We start from the raw sequence: 27,020 nt of genomic DNA on the forward strand, positions 1-27,020 counted from the left end.
GTGTTGATGAATATGATTTAGCTGGGAAGTATTGGTAATGGTTGGACTGGATGATCTTCTAGGTCTTTTCCAACCTTGATAATTCTGTGATTCTGTGTTTACTTGTATTCGTCTACTTTGCCTGACCAATCCCCCTCCCCCAAGAGAGCGCTGTAACTATTGCTTAAATATTTGTTTCCCAGAGACAACAGCAATGAACAAATTGCGTGCTTGAAGTGACTTTTGTTCTTGTCATCTCAAATACTTTGACCTCAACTAACATTTACTGCACCGACTTCCTGTATATACAGCCAACACCTGGCGGCCTCCTACAGCAACGTATGGGCCGTGAATGAAAGTTTGTAGGCTGCTGGCTCATAGGAATAGTAACGTGCTCAGTGTATCTAGTTGGTTAGCCAACGTAGACTACATAGACTTGTTATGTATGAATCTCTTAAAGGAAGCATTAACTACTCTTTATTTTATTAGGTAATAGGTAATAATAGGTAATAGTCTCGTGCGGGTTGGAAGGGACCTTAGAGATCATCGAGTCCAACCCCCGGGATTTGAGCCTCCTGTGTAGCAGAGCAGCACTTCTAACACTTGTGCCACAGGGGGATTCAAACCCGGGCCTCTGGTTTTGCAATGCGGCATTCCTACCACTGCGCCACTGGGGCACACAAAAAGGATACATGTGTTACGTGTCTTTCCAAGACTTCATCAGAAAGTGTCACCGCTCACATCCATCCAGCTGTGCATCCAAGTACATTGGAGTTTACCTTGTGTTTACCTTGTGTATTATGCCAACAGTGAGACTGGATCGAAGGTGAATTCCAGTCGTGACGTTCTGGTACACAGTTGAGCTGATGTACCAGTTGGCTGTTTGGTGTGGCAATTACTAGTTGGTTTTTCGTGGTCTATACATCAGTACATCAAAAGTCATACTTAATATACTTGTGTGACCTAACATGGCCTAAGTAACTAAATAAAAAACTCAAGTGGATCAACCATAAGCTCCTGAATCTGCTTCAGATTGATGGAAGTTTTGGTCATGGTGGACCTTGCAATAACCAGTGGGATCGCAAGTGCATATTTACAGAATCACAGAATGACCCGGGTTGGAAGGGACCTCAAGGATCATGTAGTTCCAACCCCCCTGCCTGGCAGGGCCACCAAACATACACATTTACTAGATCAGGTTGCCCAGGGCCCCGTCCAACCTGGTCTTGAACACCTCCAAGGACGGGGCATCCACAACCTCCCTGGGCAGCTTGTTCCAGGGCCTAACCACTCTCCTAGTGAAGAACTTCCCCCTAACATCCAACCTAAATCTTCCCTCTTTCAACTTAAAATCATTTCCCCTAGTCCTGCTATTATCAGCCCTTTTGAAGTGTTTACTCCCCTCCTGGGTGTAAGTTCCCTTCAGGTATTGAAAGGCTGCAGTGAGGTCTTGGGGCTCCTTGTGTATTGGTGTGGCAACAATGAATCCACCTGGTTTCCTCTTCCTTCTGATGTTTTGGGAGCAGTGTGGCAGGACTTCAGTTTGAGTTTGAGCGGTAAGGGCAAGGCTGGGTCTTTGTGCCTCTGTCATTGAGATGACTCTCCTTCTCCTCCCTTTGGACTCCCTTCTGGGACTCCTTGACATGTCCTCGATGATCATTATGCCATGTAAATTGGTGAAGTGAGCAATGGGAATGAAAAATAGACCTCCCCCTCACCCTGAGAGGCACTGAGATCTGTAACACAGTGCCAAGCTGCACAACGCTGAGAGATGCCAGGCTTGTCCAGGCAGCCGGGCCCTGGCAGTGCTTGTGCTGTCCTGCTCTGGTATGCTCTATGGGACCCGGGCTGGAGCAGCTGCAGCTCGGTGAGGCACACTTGGGGTGTTGGAGCGTGGAGAACCGGCTCTTAAAGGAGCTGAACTTCCTAAGTGGGCTGCAGGTCAAACAGGAAATGCTACCATACTCGTGGGTGAGGTTTCTTGTTTTCGTTTTCTTTCTGCTTTAGGCTTAGTCATGCATTTCAGCTGATGACTTCAGTACATAAGAACATTCTGATTTTTGCAGTATGATATTTTTTGTTTTCTTAAAAGGCATAAGAAACTTTGACAAAGCTAGATAATCCTGTCTGTCACTACTTCAGAATTCCCAGTGGGATGCTTTCATCTTTATTTGCATAGCTCTATTCAGATAACACTTAGTTTCTGATTTATAGTGAAATCTAACGTCCAAAGTCTTGATGATCAGTGTTAGGGTTTAGTACCCTATTCTATGTTTAGAAAGTCCAAGGTACACCAGTGTGCACTGGCAGCTGTAGCAGCACTTAGGTACCTGTTCCAACCGCTGTAGCAAAAGCTGTGTGCGGTAGATGGTGGAGATACACAACTGTCCACACAAGCTGTAAATGCTTTGAGTTCTGAGGACGTGAGTGGTCTTAGGGGAATTACTTCACTGAGATACTGGTGTTTCTGGGTTCTTGTGAAAGCCAGTTGTGTGCTGTGGGGTCTTTGTGTTTTGCTTGTTAAAGGTAGAAAAGAGCTGCCAGGCTTCTGATAGGTGTGACTTCATTGTACCTTTCATCAACTCCTTGTTAGGGGGTAGTTCTTCACTAGGAGAGTGGTTAGGCCCTGGAACAGGCTGCCCAGGGAGGTTGTGGATGCCCCGTCCTTGGAGGTGTTCAAGACCAGGTTGGACGGGGCCCTGGGCAACCTGATCTAGTAAAGGTGTATGTTTGGTGGCCCTGCCAGGCAGGGGGGTTGGAACTACATGATCCTTGAGGTCCCTTCCAACCCGGGTCATTCTGTGATTCTGTGATCAGGCAAGGCACAAGGGCTGTGAAGTATTTTTCACAACTTATTTCTTAACTGTTTTTCTGCACTTCTGTACACCACAGTTTGGTTAATTCGATAGCTTTCCATCTCTGTTGATCTTCAGGGCAACCTGAAGTCTTCTGATCGAAAATGTGGCATAGAAAAGCAGCATTTTGGCTCTGGTCACGTTTGATTGAGAATCCTTTACATGGAGTGGAAGCAATAGCAGTAGCTGTGCTTTTAGTCACACTTTTGTCCACTTGCATCTATTTTAAGCAGGTGTGGCTTAATGCTAACTAATAATTATACTGGTGGTAAATGTGCATCTGATTCTGTGCAGTTGCATCCGTAACCGTTAGACAAGCATTGCAGATCTTGCGTTCCATTTTGTTGTTCATGTAGCTGCTCATGAGTGGATGTTTTCCAGCAGACTGCTGAAATCCTGGAGGGCTTCTGCTTGCCTCCGTGGTAGCTGCTGGTGGGTGGCTGAGCAGAGAGAGCTGGAGGTCCATGTGCTCCAGTTTTGTGTTGGAACTACTGCTCTTCTGTTACCAGCTTCATCATCTTCAGCAGCTCCTCTGTCACCATCTCCTCTACTCCGTTGTGCTTCTGCTATAATTTGTGATATCCTCAACTACATGGCCTTGAATCACAGAATCGCAGGGTTGGAAGGGACCTCAAGGATCACGTAGTTCCAACCCCCCTGCCTGGCAGGGCCACCAAACATACACCTTTACTAGATCAGGTTGCCCAGGGCCCCGTCCAACCTGGTCTTGAACACCTCCAAGGACGGGGCATCCACAACCTCCCTGGGCAGCCTGTTCCAGGGCCTAACCACTCTCCTAGTGAAGAACTTCCCCCAACATCCAACCTAAATCTTCCCTCTTTTAACTTAAAACCATTTCCCCGTGTCCTGCTATTGTCATTGGTTCTGTTTTTTGCCTTGGTTCTGTTGCGACCCTTTGTTTTCTAGTCTCCTCTTGCTGGGCAGCAATTGTTAGGTCTCTGCTAAATGTGTTTGTGATACTTCTTCGCTCCATACTTTTCTTGTTCTCTTGTATTATGCGCCCTGCAAGCTGGTGCTTTGTGGCTTAGAGGACAGTCAGTTAATTACATATAGATAGCATTGCTCTGCATGTACAGTTGTGAATGCTTGAGAGCATTTGCAGACCCGCCTGGACACCTACCTGTGTGACGTGGTGTAGGGAACCTGCTTTGGCAGGGGGGTTGGACTCGATGATCTCTGGAGGTCCCTTCCAACCCCTACAATTCTGTAATTATGATAAAAGCTGGAAGTCCTGTGGTGCGAGACGTGAAAATACCGTTTGTGTTCATAGGAATAGTTATAGCTGAATTTGCTTGGTGGCTTCAAGTTAAGCACAACCTGGTAGAGCTGTGGAGCTGGACTGGCACAGATGTTCCTATCCATCCTTTTTGTATCCTCCCCAGAGCAGAACTGGGCCTTGGGTACTGGATAGATGCTCTCTCATTTCATATCATTAATCCAAAACTGAATGTGTACTCCTTAAGGTAACCAGATCAGGGCTTCTTTCATGGGAACACTGATCTAAGTTGGAAATCAATCTGAATCAGCTCCGCTGCATTTGTTTGCTCTTAAATAGAGGTTTAGAACCAACAAATTCAGTATTAATCTTTGTGATACTGAAAACATACTTTGAACCAAATAAATGAATTTCCAAGTAAATATTAGTTTTCTTTAATTATATGACTGTTTCTGTGTAACTTAGACCCCTCACACTGGTTGTACTGTGCTTGTTAGTTGCTTGTTATAAATATTTGGGGTATGTTTAGGCCTGAGTTCCTTCTTTATTACGGCTTTTCTAAAACTGAACTTCTTATAGACATGCTTACCGAAAACAGAAAACAGTTCTGTGCTGCCAGGACCAAAGTGTGCTTCTGTTGGTGACTTTTGAAAGCATTTATTTAAATTATTCTTATAAATACTGATGTCTTTAATTAAGAAAATACTACTTTTTAAAGAGGGGGGAAAAATGGATGGGGGGGTGGGGTAGGGTGGAGCAGGAGAGAAACCTTGCCAGAATCTTCTAGAAGAAGGAAGTGGATATTTATAATAAACTGGATGAACGGAATTATAAAACTGTATTGCATCACTAGAGAGGAAAGAATAGGGAACACTGTGTATGGACGTGTTCAGCTATTGCAGTTTCCCTGACATAACTAAGCATTTTCTGCTGTGGCTGGTATTGAAAGTCCTGTGTTTCATTTCATTGTAAACTTGTGACTAATCGAACGGCTGTTCTCATTTATATCCCTTTGAAGCAACAGTGAGTTTTGTGACTGCACGCCGCGTAGTGTGAAAACTGACATACAATGTTTTGCATTACAGGTACAGGAGCCGTAGAAGTCCATTCTAGAATTGGGACGTACAGGTTTCTGCTGCTCTGGAAAGATATGGTATGTCTATGTTTTCACTTTTATTGTATGTATTGGGTCTAATAAGAAGAATTATACTTCACTGATTTAAACAAAGAAGTTGAAAATGAATTCAGGAAAACACATGCATTCATTTTTCCCATATTTTTTCAACTTTAATGTCTGTTACTTTTAGGTTTAGTTTCTTTGGATAGCTGACTTGATATTGGAGAAAATAAAGATGCACCATTGACTAATTCCATTTTAATTTCTTATACAAACTCAGCATTATGCTACTGCAATCCATCTAATTCTCTGTTGGCTGGATAAGACCTGCTGCTGTTGCTGAAGGCTTTTTCCATGCTGCTGTACACATTTATAGTCAGACTTGTACGCTTTTTAAGTGTAACATGCAGAATAGACTCAGAAATACTAGAAAAGTTAATCAAACATCAGTGTAAGCAAAATCACAGAATTGTAGGGGTTGGAAGGGACCTCTAGAGATCACCGATCTCCAACCCCCCTGCCAACCCCCCTGCCAAAGCAGGCTCCCTACACCACGTCACACAGGTAGGCATACAGGCAGGTCTTGAATATCTCCAGAGAAGGAGACTCCACCACCTCCCTGGGCAGCCTGTTCCAGTGCTCCGTCACCCTCACCGTAAAGAAGTTCTTGCTCACATTTGTGCAGAACTTCCTATGCTGTACTTTCATCCCATTACCCCTAGTCCTGTCCCCACGCACTACTGAAAAGAGACCAGCCTCGCCACTATGACTCCCACACCTCAGGTATTTATAAACCTGGATCAAGTCCCCTCTCAGAAAATTTACAAACTGGGATGTTTGGAAACTCAGAAACATAACCTTTACTAACAGCAGCGTGAGCCACGTGGTGTCTCTCTTTGTCTGGGCTCTTAGTGTCCAGCAAGCTTAAAATTGCGTGTATGCATTATAACAAAATCAACTTTAACTTGCAATTACTCTAGTTCCCATTTTCTAACCTTATGCTGTGATAGTCCAGTGGAGATGCGTGGTATTAGAGAAAATCTGCACCACTCAGTATTGGCTCAAGTTCTACAGTGTTCTTGATGCATGGTGACTTTAACTGTGGTGTATGCTTATAAAAAACTCTTAAGTCTTAACAAATAAAAAATAGGAAAAGTTGTGTTCTCTCAGGAGTATCTGAGTTATGATAATTCTTTAGATTGGTCCTGTACTCCAGCAAGCACTGGGCAGGTAGTGTGCATTCACTTTGCACCCACAGCATCAGTGAGACCACCCACCTGCTTCTCACTCTCCAGTTTCAATACCCATTTTGTGTATGACAGCTCTCTTTCAGACCTAAGCTGTAATTTCTTCTTTGCTGTTATCTCTACTGGCTGCTTTCTTCTGAATGTTTAACTATTTGCTACTGTATGTGTTTGTGTAGTCTTTGTGATGGTACACGCTTTGTAAGCTGATGAACAAGAATCCCCCTCTAATCCACCACAACATGCAAGTAATGAACATCAGAACAGCAAAACGTCAGAAAAACTGAGTGTTACGCTACAGGACTGCATGATTGTTTGGTTTTAATATAACCTACATTTAAACAAACATACTCGTGTCACTGAAGAATTTGGTGAACAAAAAGGTGCTTTGCATGAAAGGCTCCATGTGATGAGTGGGTGGAAAAAGAAAGCAAAATAACCAAAGCATAAGCGAGAAAGATAGGTGGAATAAAAGTTTAAATATTTAAGCTGAAGCGAAGCTGTAAAACTTAGCTCTTTGGAAGATAACTTGATACCTACCCAGTAAATGGAGAGCTACCAAAACAAATTTAAATAGGTGATTGTATTTCACTTTCTGATGTTGGAGGACCTTTCCATTCAAAGGTGCATAATCTTGGAGGGAGCCTGAAGTAGCAGACACAGCTGAGATAGAAACAAATGTTTTTTTGGAGATGGAGCGAGGCTGGGAGCAAAGGAAAAAATAGCTATAGTCCAAGTGAAAAATGTACTAGCTAAAGGTAACTGCAGATCTTGCCTCTTTTACAAAGATGAATAAAGTATATCACAGAATTGTAGGGGTTGGAAGGGACCTCTAGAGATCATGGAGTCCAACCCCCCTGCCAAAGCAGGCTCCCTACACCACGTCACACAGGTAGGCGTCCAGGCGGGTCTTGAATATCTCCAGAGCAGGAGACTCCACCACCTCCCTGGGCAGCCTGTTCCAGTGCTCCATCACCCTCACTGTAAAGAAGTTCTCGCGCACATTCGTGTGGAACTTCCTATGCTGAAGGATGAGATTTTACAGAAACCTCAGCCAAAAAAAAAATATGTTGGGGGATGCAGGGATGGAAATCTACTGTCCGGAATAACGGAGACAGCTGTAGAAAACAGGAGAAATGAATAAAGAAAATGAGAAGCCTTTAGAAAGGATTATGGTAGCAAACTATGGGGCTCTTGCTGTTACTGTGTTATTTGTGGATATCATAGCCAAGGCATAGCAACTATGCAGATATTATAAATGAAGCTTTTATATAAATCTGTATTTGGAGGTTTACTAGGTACACCAAATTCTACCTTTATTAAACTCGGTGATTTATGTTTTCACTACAGTGTAGATTTCGGAATAGTAACCGGTCTTAATTTGAAGATAATAGCAAATTCAGACCCTCTCTCCAAATAGTTTATTACTCGCTATCCTGCATGCTTGTGTTTCCACTGAGTTTTTCAACCTTTAGTTTCCAGTCATACGTGTTTCTCTATATGTGTGTTTTCTTTCAGTTGGAGGATCTTTTTTGTGGGTGTTCATTCTTTCTTACGAAAATACTTAGTTCCTTGCAGTATTCTCATCAGTCATCTTGATCAACTTTTAATTCTTTTCATTACGTTATCACAAGCCACTTTCTCTTGTTTTCATGCCCTATTCTGCTACTTCTAGAATAGCGTGGAAGAATATTGAGTAATTGGAGAATTAGGCTCTAGTTTTGAACGTGTCTAAAGTACTTTGTGTAGATGATTACCTTTCCAGGAACTGCTTGTGAATAGTATCTGTTTCAGCTGTAATACAGGGAGCGTATGTGTATTTACTAATCAGTTGTGACTGTTGTAGTCGCTTTAATTGATGTTTTCCAGGGTAGAACCCCATTATTTTTGTCTTCTAACCATGTTGGCTTGTATTCATCTGCTATTATTGAGATTGGATGAGTTCAACTTATGAAGTAGTAAAAAAAACCAGCAACAACAAACTTCATTCAAGTGCCTTACTGCTGTTTTTTGTTTGCTTGTTTTTGGCTGCTCCACTGGGTTTTATGTAATTAGATTGTATTAACATATTTGATTTTCCTTTAATAGGCAGCTGATAATTTGACCTACTGATAGTTTCATGAATAAAAGTTTTGGAATCTTACATCTTTCTGTGCTTTCTGTGTTGGCAAAAACAAGCGAGCAACAAAAGGAATTGATGTTTCCAACAGTACTGCTGTTTTTCTGCAAGTTACAGTTAAGACTGAACGTAGAAATATGAAACATATTCTGCAATTTGTTTCAGGACACTTGATGCATCAGACAGAATCACACAACTGTAGGGGTTGGAAGGGACCTCTGGGGATCATGATAAATGGCCAGCTTTCCTATTAGTTGCAGTTTCCTTTATGTCAGTGTTAAGCAAGCTCTGGTAGTACAAGGGCACCTTTCACTGTATGGATGATGACTGTCTGTGAAAACTTCTAATTTACAGTGATTTGTAGCTGGAAGTTGTTTTGGACTTCCTTGCTGATGAATATGTACTCACGTTCCCCATGGTGTAGCTTTGGATTCTGTTTGTTGATGCTGGGAGCCTCACCGTGACTCATAGAATCGTAGAATCACAAGGTTGGAAAGGACCTACAAGATCATCTGGTCTGACCATAATGTTTGTGATTTAAGGTTCAAGGAAATACTTGATGAAGGCAACCAAGTTGCTTTTTAGCCACTTGTGAAGCATCTGAACGTGGTTTCTAACTGGTGGCTTTCACTGGTTTATTATTTCCTTCCACTCTCCCTTTCATTTGATAGCGTTCTTTTCAGTGAAGCTGCACCTTTTTACCTGTTAGAAATGGATTTTGTCTCCAAGTACTGTGCAAACATTATTTATCCTATTTTCTCTTGATAGCTGCTCTATGCTATATACACGGTTTGAGTGTATGGTTCTTACCCTTTATATTGGTAACTATAATATGGGTTGTTGCAGTCCTGGTTTGATCCACCTCTTGTGAATTGTTGCTAGGCAGATATAGATGTGTCTGTATTGGAGCATGCCTAGTCCCAAAGAGCCTCTAGCAGCCATCTCAAGTTTCTGGGATATATTGCGGAGACCTGAACTTTGCTTGTTACCTTCAGCTGCCCTATACGTTTGTGAAAGGCTAAACTGTAAGCAACATTAATCACGATGGTAAAGTCTAGAGAAATCATTTTTTAGTAATTCTGCTATAAGAATAAATATTTGCTGGGGAGCTGTTCTAGAATGGTACCTTCTGGAAGGTGAGTTCCATCCAGAGACTTCTGTAAAGGAATACCTGTGACAGATGAATAACTGTTGTAGCTCAGTTTCTTTTTTCACAATGCATTTTTTTTCCATTATATTAGTCTTCCTTTCTTGATCAAGTTGAGTCCTTTGACTCTTTTACCAATTCTGCTATTGGTTTGTTATTCTTATGTGCTTCCAGTTCCATGGAACACAACTAAGGTATTAGCTATGTAAAGCAACCAGACAAAATACAGGTTTCTTCCTAACAAATGCGGAATTGAAGACTACACCACTGTCCTCTTTCACTATTGTACTAAAAGTTACTTGTGCAAAGAGATTAGTTTATAATTTTTAAGTGCATTTTTACAGAGCCATTTCACACCAATTCTTCAGAAAGCAGCAAGAAATAAGATTTAACTTGAGAATAAAGGACTGCCCTAGGGTGGACTTGTGTTTCTGTAAAGCTAAGGCTTGCATAAAAGCAAATATTGTCAAACCATCATAATGCCATAAAGCAGTGCTTTTAAGGCTTCTTACTTGTGTATCACTTTCTTGGTGGTTGTTTGGGTTTTTTTACCTATTAGCTTTTGTTTGAGGTTGATAGTCCACAGCTGTTAAGTTGAACATCTTCACCTGGTCTGTTACTTGATTTTGATGGAGGAGCAACCATTCCCATTGACTTTTTGCCATTGCACTGTGCTCCCAGCACTGACTCAGTTGTTGACTGCAGCTTTGACAATTTACACCCATACCAATGTTTTATTAGAGAACCTCTGTTTTATTTTGGGGATTTTTCAATTGTTTGTTTCTTTTTTCAATTAAATCAACTGCACTTGTGAAGTTGTTAGTATCACCGACTTCATAATTAAAACAACACTTCTTGTGTCAAGATATGCACCTGATTAAAAAGTGTTATTTCAAAAATAACACTCCATTTTCACTCCATTTTAGAGATGCAGTGTGTAGCAGATTTGCAAATTATAACAGAATAGAAAAAGTCAGCAGTTTTTCAGACCAGCTTCAGAAAATTGTAGGACCTGTTCAGCCATTTCTTCTTAGATGAGTCAACAGATGCAAATTAGCAATGAGGGTTCTTGGTTGCTCTGTCAGACTGGAGACCTTACTGAAAGACTTGTGATACGCTGGACTGAAGCACAGAAGCTTTGTTTACTGAACATGCTATAGGATGTGCTGTTGGTATTTGCACTGGATCACAGTGACTACAGATATAGAGAACTGATCTGAGTGCCTCCTTAGCTTTTGTGCACCTTGCTGCATAAAAACCTAAAAACATGGATATCCAACAACAGAAATAAAACTTTTTTTTCAGATATTGGACAGAGATCTGTACTACTGTAGGCTGTTGAGAGAAAAATACCTTTGTTTACTAAATACAGTAGTTATGTTGCAATGTAATTAAAAACTTCATATCAACAGAAAGTAAGTTGTGCTGTTTGTGACTCCCTCATAGGCCTCTTTGCAGTCCATTGAGTACTAGTGCTTGTGTGGGAAAGAGAATGGGGTGATACTGAGTGTTGAGGCTTATGTTTGGGAATATTTTGTCAGTTAACTGTAGAGTAGATAATAGTAATAGGTAAGAGACTAATTGGTTCCTTTTCAGCCATGGAAGTAATCAGCTGGGGTGGTCCCAGAGCACTCTGGGCCCGAGTATTGCTGAGTGATCATTGGCTGCCACCTGAGTGACAAAGTAAAGGACCAAGCCTTCAATTTAAACCAGTGGAGCCAGATCACAGGAAAGAATTGACAGGTAAAATACGCTTTTGAAAACGTAGAGGAGAAAGGAGAGTCCGTGCAATGTAAATTGAGCAAATAGCCATAAAAGATGGGCCACCAGTGGCAAAACTTGTTCCTTTCAGACTTAGCTTTAGACAGCTTGGTTTTGGGGAAAGGCATGCAGCAGATCATAAGTTACTTGTTCTTCCCTCTCAAGCACAGAACCTCCATAAAAAAAGAGCTAGTACCAATTCAGTTGTAAAAGGGAAACGATTTATCAAATGTTATCGTAGTTAGAACCTGTGATTCGTGTTTTTATACATCCAAATCTTCAAATGCTTTTTGTCTTGACATCGGGTGCTTTCTTCTGGTTCAAGAGATGTGGGGTTATTTTGTTGCTTTTTGGTTTTTCTTTGTAGAGAGATTAAAAGTAAGTTGATGAATTTTCAGTTTTATCAGTTGTATAGTGAAGTATTTGGGTAGTCACATAATGCTGTCTAAAAGATTTGAACAAGATTTTACAAAGCTTTTATTTTGCAGACAAACTGATTCTTAGCATCTGTGTTTTTGTTCAGTAGGCTGGCTGAAAATAGTTTGTAAGGACTTTTAACTACATTATTTTTATTATTTAGAGTTGTTAAGCTCATGCTTAGCCCAACGTGACACAGGACTGGTGTGACAACTGTTTTTAATCAGTGACTCAAAATTGTGATCACCCTGATGTCACCGAATGGCCACAGCTTGTAAAAGGTAAGATCAAAATGTATTGTGCTGTTTCTCAAGATAATTGTTAAAATAATATTTATTCCAAGACTTTAATCTGTATGACTTGAAGTTAATTCTGTAAATAGCACTAAGGTATATTGTTTATTTAAGATAAGTCAGGTGGCAAAATTGACCTACACTTTTACTTAGAGTGGTTTTAAAACTCATTTATGTTGTCCCTCCCTGCTTTTTTAAATGACAAGCACTGCGGTGCTCCAGTGTGCTCCTCTTAAGAGCAAAACCATCAATTAAATATCTCTGACTTTACTATAATACTAAATTCTGTGTAAATTGTTTAATGTACTTATTTAAACAAATTGCTCAGTTAATTTTAAGTATTTGTCTAGGGTGATTGATGATAAAAATTGTAGACTTGTATACGTTTACTTTTCTCTCCTAGGGAGTTACAGTGGAGGTAAAAGGAGGGGCTTGCAGAATGGAGAAGTTGCTCCCTGTGTTGTTGGAAGTGAGCCACCACCTGAATTTGCTAGCTCATACTGCAGTATTCAGATTAGTTGGTGTCTTGATCAGTTTCTACAGTCTTACTCAGAGCTGGGATTTGTAAGAGCATTTGCTCCAAGATTTTTCTTTGAACAGAAGAAGCCTAGAAGGATAATAAGGTTTCCTGTTTGTAAACAGTTACTATAAACAGCTTCTCAACAAATAACTGCTGTAAATAGATTGGTCTTTCATATTGTTTTAATGAGTACTGAAAGCTCATCATATTTGTTGCTTACATTGTCATCTGAAACCTGTTAAAATCCATTTATTGAGTAGATTAAAATTTCTGCAGGTCACTTCTATGGTAGATCTGCTCACAGCAGAAGATAATCTGAGGGAATTTGAACCCTTTTCTTGTTGAACTACTTACCTGAGAGGACCAAACTTTTTTAAACTCAGCTGGTCTTTTTTCCCTTGAACTCTCACGGAACTTTGTCTTCTCATATATTATACATAAACTATAAGGATAGAAAAAGACATTGGATATACTGATAGCGTTGTTTACTTGTCTGCACTGCAGACTGCCATCTAGTTTTTTTACTTTACAACATTAGGTTTAGATGCTAATCTACTGTTCTTTTCTGTAATTTTTCATACTGTTGTGTTTTTAAAGGACCAAAGTGACTAATACTTTTGAGTTCTTGTCACTACTGTTTTGGGTGTGTTTTCATAGTAACTTCAAGCATTGCTGTTATCTGTAGTTTCATTGGGAGACATTGCATACGAGTAAAACAGAGAAAACAACTGCCTCACTGCTCCAGGCTGGCTCTGTGCTCTCAGTTTCTGAAGTAATGTATGCTAATAGAGGAGCTAGCCAGTGTGAATATAGACACTTCTTCACTTCTCAAATTGAATGGCTTCAAGCACTTGTATATTTAGGTGAATAATTAGGAAGAGGTTTGCTCATCTCTTTTAAGTATCTGGGGACTTGGTTTGGAGAGTCAAAGGAGAAATTAAACTTTCATTTGTTTTACTGTTGAGCATTATTTTTCTACTGCACCTCTTTTGTCAGTCCTGAGTTTGAACAGGTAAAGGAAGGATCATTTGGAAGGAATAAAAAGATCAATTATTGAGGCTGGGTTGTTTCTCTAACCTTTTTTTTTTTTTAGCTGAATGATATGTGCATTTGAAGCACGAGCGTAAACTTCGTTGGATAGTAAGTTGAGTTCCATCTCTAGTGTCAGTTGAGTAACTTAGTGAAGCATAAACAAATAACTTCCTGTGTTCTGCATCGTCTGTCAATGCACAGTATCCAGTTAGCTTAGGAATTTAAAACTGTGTGCCAGAAATGCTTTCTAGGCACCGCATCTGTTAATGCAGTACAGTTTGGTAAATTCTACAAAGTTGGTAAGATCTTGTGCCTCAGTAAAGGAACTGAGGTTTTAGTAGAGAATACTGAGAACATTGGCTGTGCTAACCAAAGTCCCCTAGCAAACTTGGTTGAAACCCTCAGAAAGAGTGAGTTATATTTAAAAATATTAGCTCACTTCTTTTTTGAGAAAGGTCTGTCGTGAAAGACGTTTTTGTTCATGTAAGCTACCGAGTGTTGCTGTGATGACTGTGCTGTATTTCTACTCCTGTGCAATATACCCAATCCAGCAGTCCCAGTCAACTGTACCAAAATCTACCGCAGTGAAAGTTGAGTACAGTTCACAAGGTTGTTGAAAAGCAGCTTAAGATGGCTGAAGTCAAAACTATATTTTTACTGCCCCGCTGTGGGGCGCCCAGAAGGGTAAAAATTAATACCTTAAAAATGAATTATGCTAGTGCAGATTCAGGAAGATAAAGAACAAGATGGGAGTAAGGAGTCAGGCACCTGTAATTCATCTGTCTTAATATGGAACTATACCCCTTAAATAACTCTATATTAACTTAAAGGGCTAGGTACAAATGCCAAGCAATAACATCTAATTCTCAAAATTACTGGCTGACCTGTTGATTGGAATGAAGAAATAGGAAACTGGGTGTAACTCTTATGTTCTCTGAAGTTATGTACATAAATCTGAGTAATGAGAGACAAGAATTTTGCTTAGAGAATGTCAAAGCCGGCTTCTGAGCTGCAGCATCTTGAAGTTCAGCTGTTCACAGGTAGACTTTGAATATACCTTTTGGTTACAGAGGTGGTTATGAGGAATTAGCCCAGAACTGCTGCATCATGCAACCTGAATAAGGAAGTACTGCCAACAGGGGTCTCCTCTGGTGGTTGCTGCTGCATAAGCTATGGCGGAAAAAATGGTGTCCTTTGACTTGATTGTGTTCTCAGATTTATGTTACATTTTCTGGAGTTTGGTCAAACAAGTTAAATGTGCAAGTGCAGAAAAGCTGATGCTTCTAAATTATAGAATTACTGTTTTTAATCACTTTGCCCTTCTCATAACTCTTTATATTGTAATGACTTAAAAGAACAAACAGTGCTTAAGACTTCATCTGTATTTGCAGATCACCAGGAGAACCTCACTCTGAAAACATTGAAACTAGCCGAATGTAAGTACCTGAGTGGATGAGTTCAGTGTATCTTTAGAAATGTTTTGAATGTTTGGACATAGGAGTTACTTTTGTACCTAAGACAGAAGCTGAGTGGAAATATGCAATCACATTACACAATTTCAAACTAATGGTTAGTCTTTGTAAATACTGTGATTTATTTATTTATTTGCGGAGGTGAATGGGTTGAAGGTAAAGCTCAAGAGTTTATTTTAACACGAACCAGCAGATGGTAGCATAAGTGTCAAAAATCTGCTGGCCTATACTCGGATGTGGCACTGGGGTGTAATTTCTACTTGCTGCTCACTAATATTGCGTGGGATTAAAGGCAATACTGTACTAAGGCATGATGTCTGCTATTATCTATTGGGGCAGATGAATTGCTAGCATAAGGAAAAAAAAAATCAAGTCTGATTTGATTTGTCACATTCATATGCTAAGTACTCTTAAAAACAGCAAACTAAGTTCACTAAACAGTGAACATCTAGCATCTTGCTAGCAATTTAGAACCTTGTTTTAGTTTGTCTTCATTAGCCCAGAAGCCAAGATTAACTAGAAACAAGATTGTATTTGGCTGTAATGTTCATTTCAATTCCAAATTATAAAGGCTGTGGGAATGAGAGAACCATCTTTAAAAAGATAAAAGTTACTTGAGGCTTTATTCTTCTGTGCATTAACAAAGATTCTTTTCTAGCTATTCAAACCATCCTGTGCTAAAATTCCAATAGGGAAACCACAAACATTGCTCTTCTGGCTTCTAAAATAATAGAGGGAGTGTAGCCCATTTGTAAGCATGCTGTCCTAGGCTTCAAAAGATTTTGGCTAATTTCACTTCTGCCACAAGTATTTTCTGTGGCCTTAAATCAACTGTCCCTTCCCCAGTCCCCCCTAAAATGGTCAAGCATTCTACACATCATGGGCTGGGTATCTTGCAGGTTGTGGACATAGTGTTCATAGCCGTCGATTCCCAACATACAGGGGGCAAAGTTGAGGCAGGCTACTTACATTGCACTGCATCACCTAATGGGTGAAAAAGAAACCAAGAATGCTTTCCCCATGCATTTTTAGATATTCACTGGGGGAAATTCTTTTCTTGTACAAAGAACTCCTAGGATGGCAAGTTTGGTTGCCTTCTCATGTGAACCCGTACCAGAAGTGTTGCCTAGCTGCTTGGGTAGGAGTACAGGTGAAGGTAACTGCCAACTACTGTATGGACAGGTGTCAGTCAGAGGTTGCAGGGCAAAGGCTCTGCCATAATGTCTTCTGCTAATGTAGCAGCCTATTTTAGTGTTCCTGAAGCAATTTGGGTTATGTTTCTCTGTTTTTCTGGCCTAAACAACTGTGTGGTTGTAGCCTGGCTATAAGTCTTCCCTGGATGTTATCAGTTGATTAGCTGTTTTTTACCCACAGCAAAGATAGTTAAGTAATGTAATGAGGACCTGAACAAGTGTAAAAATGGGGGATAAATTGGAAAGAAGAGCCAATACAACAATATTTCTCTTCTAGCAATTTGACAAGGTGTTTTCCTCCTTAAAATTGAACCTGAAAAAATTAACATCTGTGGCTTTTCAGTAGAAGCTGAGGTGTCTTTTTTTTTGTGCAGAATGATGATCTGACTTGCTCTGACTACATATGTATTATGTGTCTAAAATATATACTAGCCAGTCAGGCTATAGGGATCCATGTGTACCTACCACTCATACACAGCCTCAATACATAGTACGCTTGTAAGTTTTTAGGACCACGTCATAATGTGATCTATATGTCACCAATTACAGAGAATTTCTGCAATCCTGCTGCATAGTTGCTCTTTGCATAAGGTGGAATGGCGTGCTGAATAACTGTTTGCCCTGCAGGCATGCAGTGTTGCTAAAATAGTAACTATGTTATTTCTATGCCTATAATTTATTGGTACGTGCAGGGATTTATGGAAGCATTTTATTTGCACAATGGCAAGTTGTTTTGCTCTGGTCGGCTGATATAATTGCTTTATTTGTTTGTGTTTTGCATTGCAAAGCTCCATACCAAGAGCATAGTCATGCATTTCACATTTGTTAATGAAAAGAAAATCCAAATCTTTCAGACTGATGCAGCAAATTCTTCCATGATTAAGAGCCTTACTTATCCCAAGCTTTTCAAGTTCTCCCTCAGCCTAATGAACATCTTGGTGTAAGCTCAGAGTCTTTTGTTTTATGTTTTGTTTTGGCTTTTTTCCTTAGCATCCATTCAAGTTCTTGCATTCTCATCAGCAGCACCTTCTGCTGTCTGCTCCTGCTACAGAACTGCAGTCATATCTGGCATTGATTAGTGCAGCATTCTAAAAACCTGTTTAGAGCTTAATTTTGGAATTTGTTCATTTACTTTGAGAATAACTTGATAACTCCTGAGTTTGTGTATTTTCACTCTGCCTGTTGTATGTTGTCATTTGTCATGCCCAGGGCTTGGGTATTCACAGAATCACAGAATTGTAGGGGTTGGAAGGGACCTCTAGAGATCATCGAGTCCAACCCCTCTGCCAAAGCAGGCTCTGTTAAGTATTCTGTTAAGGTAGTTTTCTGTGAATTCAGCTTTCGTTCTGGTCTTAAATGTCTGTTTGGTTTTGAAGCCATCAAATATCACTGCCCCCCTTAAAGTGTTGTCGGTTAGATGTGGTACATAGTCACCTCGCACTGGAGTTAGGTTTTGTAGCTGGTTCATTTTCCTGAAAGAATGGCAGAAGGAAAATTCTGCTGCAGCCTCCCAAAATGAGCCAGAAAAATGATTAATAGCCATTGCAAATATGAACTGTGACTGTATTAGTGTTTCATCATACCAGTGCTACCCTAGAGCCTTTTAGACATGGAATGCTTTAAATTATTTTCCTCATAGCTGAGTGCAGAGCTGGATTTGCATAAGCTGAATCTTTCTAATCCATAGATGCTAGACTGTTCTTAAAATGAGAGCTAAAGTCCCATGTTATCCGCAGTCACTATGTGCGTGACCATGGTCACTGTTTTAGGGCAGTGTCAAATAGAATTCTTTCACTGAGTTCATTCTGCCATGGAAACCAAACTTACCAAAACTCCAGAAACCTTTCCAGTTGAAAACAGGATTGTGTGATGTTCCCTTTACTGTACTTGGCCTCTTTCTTTGGAGTTGTACAAGGAGAGTATGTGATGATAAGCAGTTGAGTCCCTTCTCTGTAGGTTAGATAAATGTCTCAATGGTCAGTCTTCTAATATCTATATTTTTGTGTGTGAAGTAGTTCCTTGTTGATCAAATTTGCTACTAGAATGCAAGCAGTGGCTCAGAAGGAGGTGATTAGAATCAGCGTCTCAGAAAATACTCTTCTAGTGAGTTGCAGTTGGTAGGGATGTGAAATACTGTTTAAATGTCACACTTTACACATTTAGGCTTTTAAAGTACAACATGGAGTTTAATCTGGTTAACTACATTTGCTTGGAATGTCAGGAGGTTTTTGACAGAGGGAAAACAACACAAAATACACTAAATAATGCATTTTGCTTAATGTTTGATACAGTTTTGTTTTCTTCTGAATATAAGACAGACTGAAGGGTTCCTGTGAGTATGTTTATTGTTTCACTTCTTTCCATTAAAGACTGAATTGATCTTTTCTTGGCCTCGCAGCCAGTACAGAGTATTATTAGTATTTAGGTCTCCTTACTTAATAACTTAAAGTCTGGAGAGCTACTGTTCAATATATCTAGGAGACCCTTATGTTCTCAGGTTCATCTATCTTGAGGAAGTGCTGTGGCTCTTTCAGCACACAATTCCTGAAGACGCATCAGATTCAGTATGTGTAGTGAAGTGGGTGCCCCACACTAAGGTCACAGGCACCCAGCTATTGGGGTTCACTGCCTGAGAGGCACATCATGCTGAAAGGATCAGGGTTGGAAACATGAGCTCCGTGTGTGTTTGCAGGCACACGTTAGCTGTGATGGCTTTGGCTGGAGTGGACAGAAGGTATTATAACATCACTAGAACCAAGGGGTGGTGCTCAGTTCTGGCTCCGGGTGGAACTTTGGGCATTTTGATGTACAGACATGCCCTGTGGGCAGTGCTTTCACTGGAAACCTCTCTTCAAGCATTGCCATTATTACACCTAATTATCCAAAAGAAGGAAAACAACAGGCGAAATTTAAAAGATACTTTCAGAAACCAGCATTCAGATTCACAAAGATGGCTGTCCATAACTACACTTCGGTATGTGAGATGTTTTTGACTGCTTTGGATCTGAAGGTGATCTTATATTTCAAAAGCGTAGTATAATTACTTGGCCTATTAAGTCTCAATTTTCCTCTGTTGAAAACTGTTTGCTTTATTTAGCATTTCTCTGTATTTAGCTTAAGATATCTGAGAAATGCAAAGTAGATGTGTTGTGTTGAAACTTTTGAAGCAGCACATTCAGTTCCTTGTTTTATATGTATTTAGATATCCAGCAGAAGGAACTAGAAAGTGACCTTTATAAGGAGTCTCTGAGGGAACTGTGGCTGTTTAGCTTGAAGAAGAGGCTGAGGGGAGACTCTTTACAGCTGCCTGAGCAGGCTGCAGCAAGGAGGAGGGTGTCAATCTCTTTTTGCAGGGACAAGTGCTAGGATGCAAGGAAACTTATTTGGGTTGTATCCAGTTTATACTGGATATTGGGAAGAAATACTTGGTCAAACATTGGAACAGGCTGCCCAGAGAGATGGTGGAGGCCTCCTTCCTTAGAGGTATTCATGAGACCTGTTGATGTGGCTTATGGACTTATATTGAAGGCCTTTCCCGGTCTAAATTATCCTGTGCTTCAAAATGTTATTTTACCGACATCTCCAGGGAGGTAGAGGTTCAGCAGTACGAGTTTCTTGTGCTACCCTGCAGATTTGGCAGTGTTTCAATTACAAATGATAAGTACTTATCTGGCTTTTTATTAGATAAAAAACAGTTAGAAAAGCCTATAGAGATTCTTTTATTTTTTTTAAGTACGGCATAAGTAAGTCAGTGAATATTAATTTTTAAAATGGAAAATGTGCTTGTGGAATTATTGGGCTTTGGGGAAGTGGAAGTTATGTATATTACAGTAGGCTCTTGCCCTCACCAAAGTATAGTGTCTTGCTTAAGAAGGTTGTACAAGGCCTACTGTGTGGGAAGCTATCCTCAAAGCAGCCTGTAAAATGTGTACAACTGTGCATGTGCAAGTGAGTTTTGAAATCAGATAGGCAACAACGGTATGAGTCTTTACAAACATGCGTGTAACTGAACTGCTTACATAAAAAACAATAATTGATATGAGAAAATATGTAGTGGTTCTGCAGTAGCTTTTTTTTAGTTTTCATTAATGCCATTTCTGTGCTTTTTATCCTCCATCATGATGGATATAGAGTTTCTTCTACGTCAGCTGTTAGAGACAACTCTAATCTTAGTGCTGTGCCTTAGTATTTCAGATATTACCTGATTAAAACATAGTGTTTGATGTAATAAAATACTGTTAATATAATCAGCGTTTATATACTGAAATAGTTAAAGTGTTACATGAGCTATAAAGGTGTGCATGCTTCTTTAGCAGCTTACCCAGCTTGAAAATGTAAGACTTATCTTGCTGGGAATTGGTCATCTTTTGACAGTGTATTTAGCATGAGTAACAATTCTGGCTGCTCTGGGTGAAAACGTATGCCCACATTTAGAGAAGCCTAATGAGAAATAATCCTTATAACGTTCATACGTTTTTACTCAGGTCAGAAAAAACATTGCTGCAAAGAGCTTGTGACCTATGTGTCGACTGCAGTGGAGAAATAAAATGAAAGAAAAATGTGATGTAGAAACTGGAAAGGCTGTAACTCTTATCTTCAGATCAGTATATAGCTATTCTGTTCCCTTGTACAGTAATGGAATTGATGGTGTTGATGGTGCTGCTCTGCTTTTTTATCATCTTCCAACTCTGCCATTGGGCGCCAGGGAGACATTTTATTCTGTACTTGGTCAGGTAGGCATTTGAAGTAATGATTTTCTTCCCTTTTGCTCTTAGAGATCTCATGATTATAAGGAAGGAATAGAGGTGTTACTTTTAAATAACATACACCTACCTCAGTAGTTACTTTAAGAACTTGAGGACACTTCCCCTTCCGAAGCCACTGCATTGAAACTAGTACTTGATCAGCCCATATTAATGGCTAGGCACAGCAAGTGCTGAGTAGTACAAGCAGGTCTGAGGCTTCAGTTCTAATGTACTTGTTCTATGGAGAATCTGCATACATCAATTTCTGGAAAAAGCAACTTTCATTGTGACAGTTTCTGGTTGATGTCTTGCTTCTTATGTTCTAACCTTTAGACATGTAGTGTATCATTAAATTTGAATTCAAGACCTATATATTAGACACCTCCAAAATGTTAAAGATTTTGTTTCTATTTGATACCTTGCCTTCATATCTAACTTTCTTAAAAGAACAGGATTTTTTGTTTGTTTGTTTTGAAAATACAGTGAAATATGGTGTTCTTGGTGCTGCATGTAGCTCTTACTGTCCTAATCAGCAGTAGCTTTCAGGTGTTTTATTTACCAATTGCATGTTTCTCTAAACATGTAGCTTTAGTAACTGACCATTTAGGATGTTTTTTTGTATGTATAGTACTAGGCACATCAAGTAATATAGAGTTACAGTTGTAATTCTTCAAAATACGTTCTTGCCACGTGTTACTGTGGGAGAAAGAGGAGAATTTGGCAAATAACTGTTGGAGAGACATACTTCACTAAGCTGAGGTTATTCAGCATTGAGCTCATCTTTAATCATGGTTTTGTCAGCAGTTCAATTAACCAAGTAATGCTCTTCCTACTCTTTGAAATAACAAACTAATATCAGATAGTTGTGATCACGTGGAATCTTGTGTATTAAAAGAGAAAACATGTTTTAGAGGATTGATATCCTATTGATATAGTATTTACTGATAATATTACTAAATAAATGCCTGGATCATTTGTCACGTAGCTTCCCTCTCAATGGTAACTGTACATCAGTACTGTGCATCAGAGAGTTGATTACCTGTAAATCCAGTTCTGTTCTACTTTCAGCCTTGCTTTGCATCTAAACTTTTTCTTATTACCAGTTGAAATTGTGTCCACAATAACACTAGAATGTGAAGCTGATAACTGTGTGTAAACAAGATTTACTTTTTCTTTTTAGAGGACCCATAAATCGAATTGTGTTAAATATATTTTCATTTGTCAAGATGAGAGTACTTCATTTAAAGAAAGTAATGTTCCCTCTGATTCAGAAATCTTGTGTTTCAGTGCCTGACTAATCTCTGCCTTGCTGATGCTTTGAATGAGCTTTGTATGTGAAAGCTCTACTAATCCTTGTACTTACTGTTTGAATGTTTGCTACAGGAAGCGAGCAGCTGCAAAGCATTTAATAGAGCGCTACTACCACCAGTTAACCGAGGGCTGTGGAAATGAAGCCTGCACGAATGAATTTTGTGCTTCCTGTCCAACTTTTCTCCGTATGGATAACAATGCAGCAGCCATTAAGGCCCTCGAGCTTTATAAGATTAATGCAAAACTCTGTGATCCTCATCCCTCCAAGAAAGGAACGAGCTCAGCTTACCTAGAAAACAACTCCAAGGGTGCCCATAACAATTCCTGCACTGACAGAAAAATGAACAAGAAGGAAATGCAAGGCCCAAGGGACGACTTTAAAGGTAAGATGATACTTTGGAATCCTTATAAAATAGAACACATTTAATATGCTCAAGTTTTCAGTGTTGTTCTGCTGACTTCTTAAGTAAAATAGAATGTTCAGCCTTCAAATATTTTACTCCAGATTGTGTGAAATATCTGGATGAATGCTGAACGCTGATTCCAAATCTGCATCTTCACTGCATCTCCAAAATTCATCTGTCTTCAATGAACTAATTCATTCATTTGCCTTCTGAAATTGCTGCAAACATGGAGGTTGTTTTTATAAGTGCTGTTGTATGCCTGCATTAGTTTGATTACTTCAACCAGTTTTGTAATTACTGTGTAGTAAATGAGATGTAAGAGTTGCACTTGAAATACTTCCAGTGTCTGAGTTAAGAAATGTAACAGGTGAACAAAAATAAGACAACAAATGATTAGCTTGTTCAGTGGACTTTTTTTTTTTTTTTTTCTTTTTTTCTTAAAGTGGAAATAGGGCTAATAAAACCTTGAGACTGACTTCCATAGATTTGTTTTGGAGTACTTACGGCTTTGGAACATACCATTCTCATGGTTGTACAAAAGTTAGCCTTTAGTGTGAAACTGTGTTTTTACTGAACACCAGACCTTCCTATTGTGACTACTAGACAGGTTTGTTATTTGCAAATCAAGGTATGAGAGCACTAGAGAGAAGGAGACTGTGATGTAAGCTGGCATCTTGATTGTTGCCTAAAAACAAGCATCCTGAAGAAAAAAAATCCATCTACCAAATGAAAAAAATATAAGCAAACAGTGTGAAACCATTTACAGTAAATAATTAGAAAGACTTGTAGAATCAGCAATGAAATACAACTGTTCTAAAAGACCTGAGATGCTCCAGTGAATACTAACACTAATTTCATCTTTAGCTGATGGAAGGGAAAAGGGAAATTAGGGGAAATGGGAGCCAGTTAATGTTAAGACTGGCAAAAGACATGTTAGGTCCATTTTGTGGCTTACTTCTTAGTCCTGTGTATTTGAATGGAGATGTGCACATACAGGATTTTCAGTTGTTTACCTCCACCCTCCCATCTCTCTGCAACATAGGTAAGTGAGAATCTTTGCAATCCATCCAAAGGCAGCCCGTTTTCTAAAACTTTGTGCATTGTAAAATCATGAATACTGACCTGTCTTTGTAGTTGTATGGATAGAGTAATCTAGCACTCTGGTTATTTTTTTGAGGCACTTCAACAACAGTTTCAGAGAAAACTGCTTTTAAAGTTAAGAAAGCCAAGGAAAAGGATATGCGGGCTTTCTTAACTACGCTTGACGCAGAGTTAGAAGTTTCAAATAATTTAGAAGAACTGCCTCTTGGAATTATTTAAGTTTTTCACACAGAGAGTGCTGATGCACTGGAACAGGTTGTCCAAGGAGGTTGTGGATGCCCCATCCCTGGAGGCATTCAAGGCCAGGCTGGATGTGGCTCTGGGCAGCCTGGTCTGCTGGTTGGTGACCCTGCACGTAGCAGGGGGTTGAAACTGGATGATTGTTGTGGTCCTTTTCAACCCAGGCCATTCTGTGATTCTTTTCTGTAATGATAAATGCCAGAATTATGATATCCTAGGAAAGGTTTATCTGGAGACTGTTGTCAGCATCTCACTTGTCGCCTAGATGATTACTGGTGGTAACACTTTATATTTTAACAAGAAGTAGCACGTGGTTTGTTTCTTAAATATTAAAAGCATGTGAAAGAATGACTGCAGAAATACTGTTTAATAGTAACACATTTTAAATTAAATTATCAACTTTATTAGTAATTATTGAGCTATGAATAACTTCCATGTTCTTGTCAGTGAACTTAAGGCTGTAGTCTTTGTTTCCAAGAATTATGGCACAGAACAACTTGAGGGACAGAATTTATTTTAGGCAAGCTTGATGCTTGCATATGTACTACAGCAAGTAAAAATAGGAAGTGTACTAGGATTTAATCTTCTTATAATATCTTCATTGCTGTTATTTATTCAGGAGGACAGATCTTAGTTTTGAAGCTTTTTCTGCTGTCTTCATATTTAATGGAAGACAATCTTAGTAGCATAACATAGAAAAGATTATGAAAAGATGTGCTCTAAGAATGGTTTTGAAGCTCTGCAAAAAAATCAGTAGGTTGTCTCTGATTGTGCTGATGATGTAATATGCACAGCTTTATTGTGTAAAGCACGTGAGCAGTATTTTCTTAATTTTTATCTGAATGCAATTAATAATAATATTTTCTCTTGTTATAGATGTGACTTTTCTAACGGAAGACAAGATATATGAAATTCTTGAACTATGTCGAGAGAAGGAGGATTATTCCCCTTTAATTCGAGTGATTGGGAGAGTATTTTCCAGTGCTGAAGCACTGGTACAGAGTTTCCGAAAAGCCAAACAGCACACCAAGGAGGAGCTCAAGTCCCTTCAAGGAAAGGATGAAGACAAAGATGAAGATGAAAAGGAAAAAGCTGCCTGTTCGGCTGCTGCTATGGAAGAAGATTCAGGCGCATCATCATCTTCATCGTCAAGAATAGGTGATAGTACACAAGGAGATAATAACCTCCAAAAATTAGGCCCTGATGAAGTATCTGTAGATATTGAAGCAGTCAGGCGGGTCTACGATAGATTACTTTCTAATGAAAAAATAGAAACTGCCTTTTTAAATGCACTTGTGTACTTGTCACCTAATGTGGAATGTGACTTGACTTACCATAATGTATACTCTCGGGATCCTAACTATCTGAATTTGTTTATTATCGTTATGGAGAACGGCAATCTTCATAGCCCAGAATATCTGGAAATGGCTCTGCCTTTGTTTTGCAAAGCGATGAGCAAGCTGCCCCTTGCAGCTCAAGCAAAACTGGTCAGATTGTGGTCTAAGTATAGAGCAGACCAAATTCGGAGAATGATGGAGACGTTTCAGCAGCTTATTACTTACAAAGTCATAAGCAACGAGTTCAACAGTCGTAACCTAGTGAATGATGACGATGCTGTTGTTGCTGCTTCCAAGTGCTTGAAAATGGTTTACTATGCAAACGTAGTAGGAGGGGATGTGGATACGGATCACAATGAAGAGGAAGATGAAGAGCCCATCCCGGAATCAAGTGAACTAACACTTCAAGAGCTGTTGGGCGAGGAAAGAAGAAATAAAAAAGGTCCTCGAGTGGACCCACTGGAAACTGAACTTGGTGTTAAAACTATAGATTGCAGAAAACCACTTATCCCCTTTGAAGAATTTATTAATGAACCACTGAACGATGTTCTAGAAATGGACAAAGACTACACTTTCTTCAAAGTAGAAACAGAAAATAAATTCTCTTTTATGACTTGTCCCTTCATATTGAACGCTGTTACTAAGAACCTGGGACTGTATTACGACAATAGGATCCGGATGTACAGTGAACGACGCATAACTGTGCTCTACAGTTTAGTTCAAGGACAGCAGCTCAACCCATATTTACGACTTAAAGTGAGACGTGATCACATCATAGATGATGCACTCGTGCGGGTAAGTCACAGAGTAGCATAGAATTTAGGTTTGTAGCATTTGACTGTCACAAACTACACAGGCTTTGATTAACTGAAAAAGGCTACATGTAAATTCAGTATGTTGTATGCTAGACTTCTCAAATCTGAAATTTGGCTTCTCAAGAATCTCAAATAGCTTTGCTGTATTAAGTTTGAAATTCTGAACATGCTGCTGGAGACTTAAATGTTCATCTCAGAGTAATTGCCATCGTAGGTGTTTAATTATCAGACAGTTCTTAACCTTCACAAACAGGTTTCATGCTGTTACGTATCTTGATGCAGAGAGTGGCCAAATTCTTTATCTTATTTTTTTCTGAATTCTGGGCTGCATCATCTTTTGATAATGGGGGTTTTCCAGATGGGTGTTTGAATTAAAGCCTTTGAGCTGTGTGCTATTCTTGAGGACTTGTGATCTTCTAGATACAAAGCATGTATAGATATTGACTGCTTGATAAGTAGAGCTTCTTGCTCTAGTCTTTGTAATAGGCAGATGAGGGTTACACTGTCGTAAGCTTAAACTCTATTCTGTGCCCGTTTTCTGATTAATTTTTTTTAGAATGCCGCTTGTCGTTTGACTACCTATCAAGCTTGCCTTGTGTCCAATTAAGTTTTGTCACCTTAAAGTAACAGTTTATTTCGTTGACGCTCTTTAACTTTGATACACATAAATGATAGAAAAGA

The 27,020-nt window shown here is 39.5% G+C and overlaps 1 protein-coding gene across 16 annotated transcripts in view; it reads left to right on the plus strand.

Annotated features, from left to right (window-relative positions):
- UBE3A (ubiquitin protein ligase E3A) overlaps positions 1-27,020 on the plus strand; it is a 43,366-nt gene that overhangs the window by 2,923 nt on the left and 13,423 nt on the right. For 2 of the 16 annotated variants that reach the window (XM_085551619.1, XM_085551614.1), the window contains exons 2-7: positions 5,157-5,224; positions 11,295-11,441; positions 12,040-12,157; positions 15,113-15,157; positions 22,515-22,825; positions 25,064-26,319. In XM_085551619.1, the coding sequence (XP_085407745.1) occupies positions 12,138-12,157; positions 15,113-15,157; positions 22,515-22,825; positions 25,064-26,319 (1,632 nt within the window). In that variant the 5' untranslated portion in view covers positions 5,157-5,224; positions 11,295-11,441; positions 12,040-12,137. Of the gene's footprint in view, positions 1-5,156; positions 5,225-11,294; positions 11,442-12,039; positions 12,158-12,572; positions 12,639-13,782; positions 13,830-15,112; positions 15,158-15,384; positions 19,361-21,019; positions 21,120-22,514; positions 22,826-25,063; positions 26,320-27,020 lie in introns of those variants that run through there. The other 14 variants (XM_085551637.1, XM_085551624.1, XM_085551581.1 and 11 more) reach the window with 10 other exon arrangements.

This window comes from Coturnix japonica, chromosome 1, assembly GCF_054131305.1.
Source record: "Coturnix japonica strain WE chromosome 1, WE-NBRP24, whole genome shotgun sequence".
Classification (NCBI taxonomy): Eukaryota; Metazoa; Chordata; class Aves; order Galliformes; family Phasianidae; genus Coturnix; species Coturnix japonica.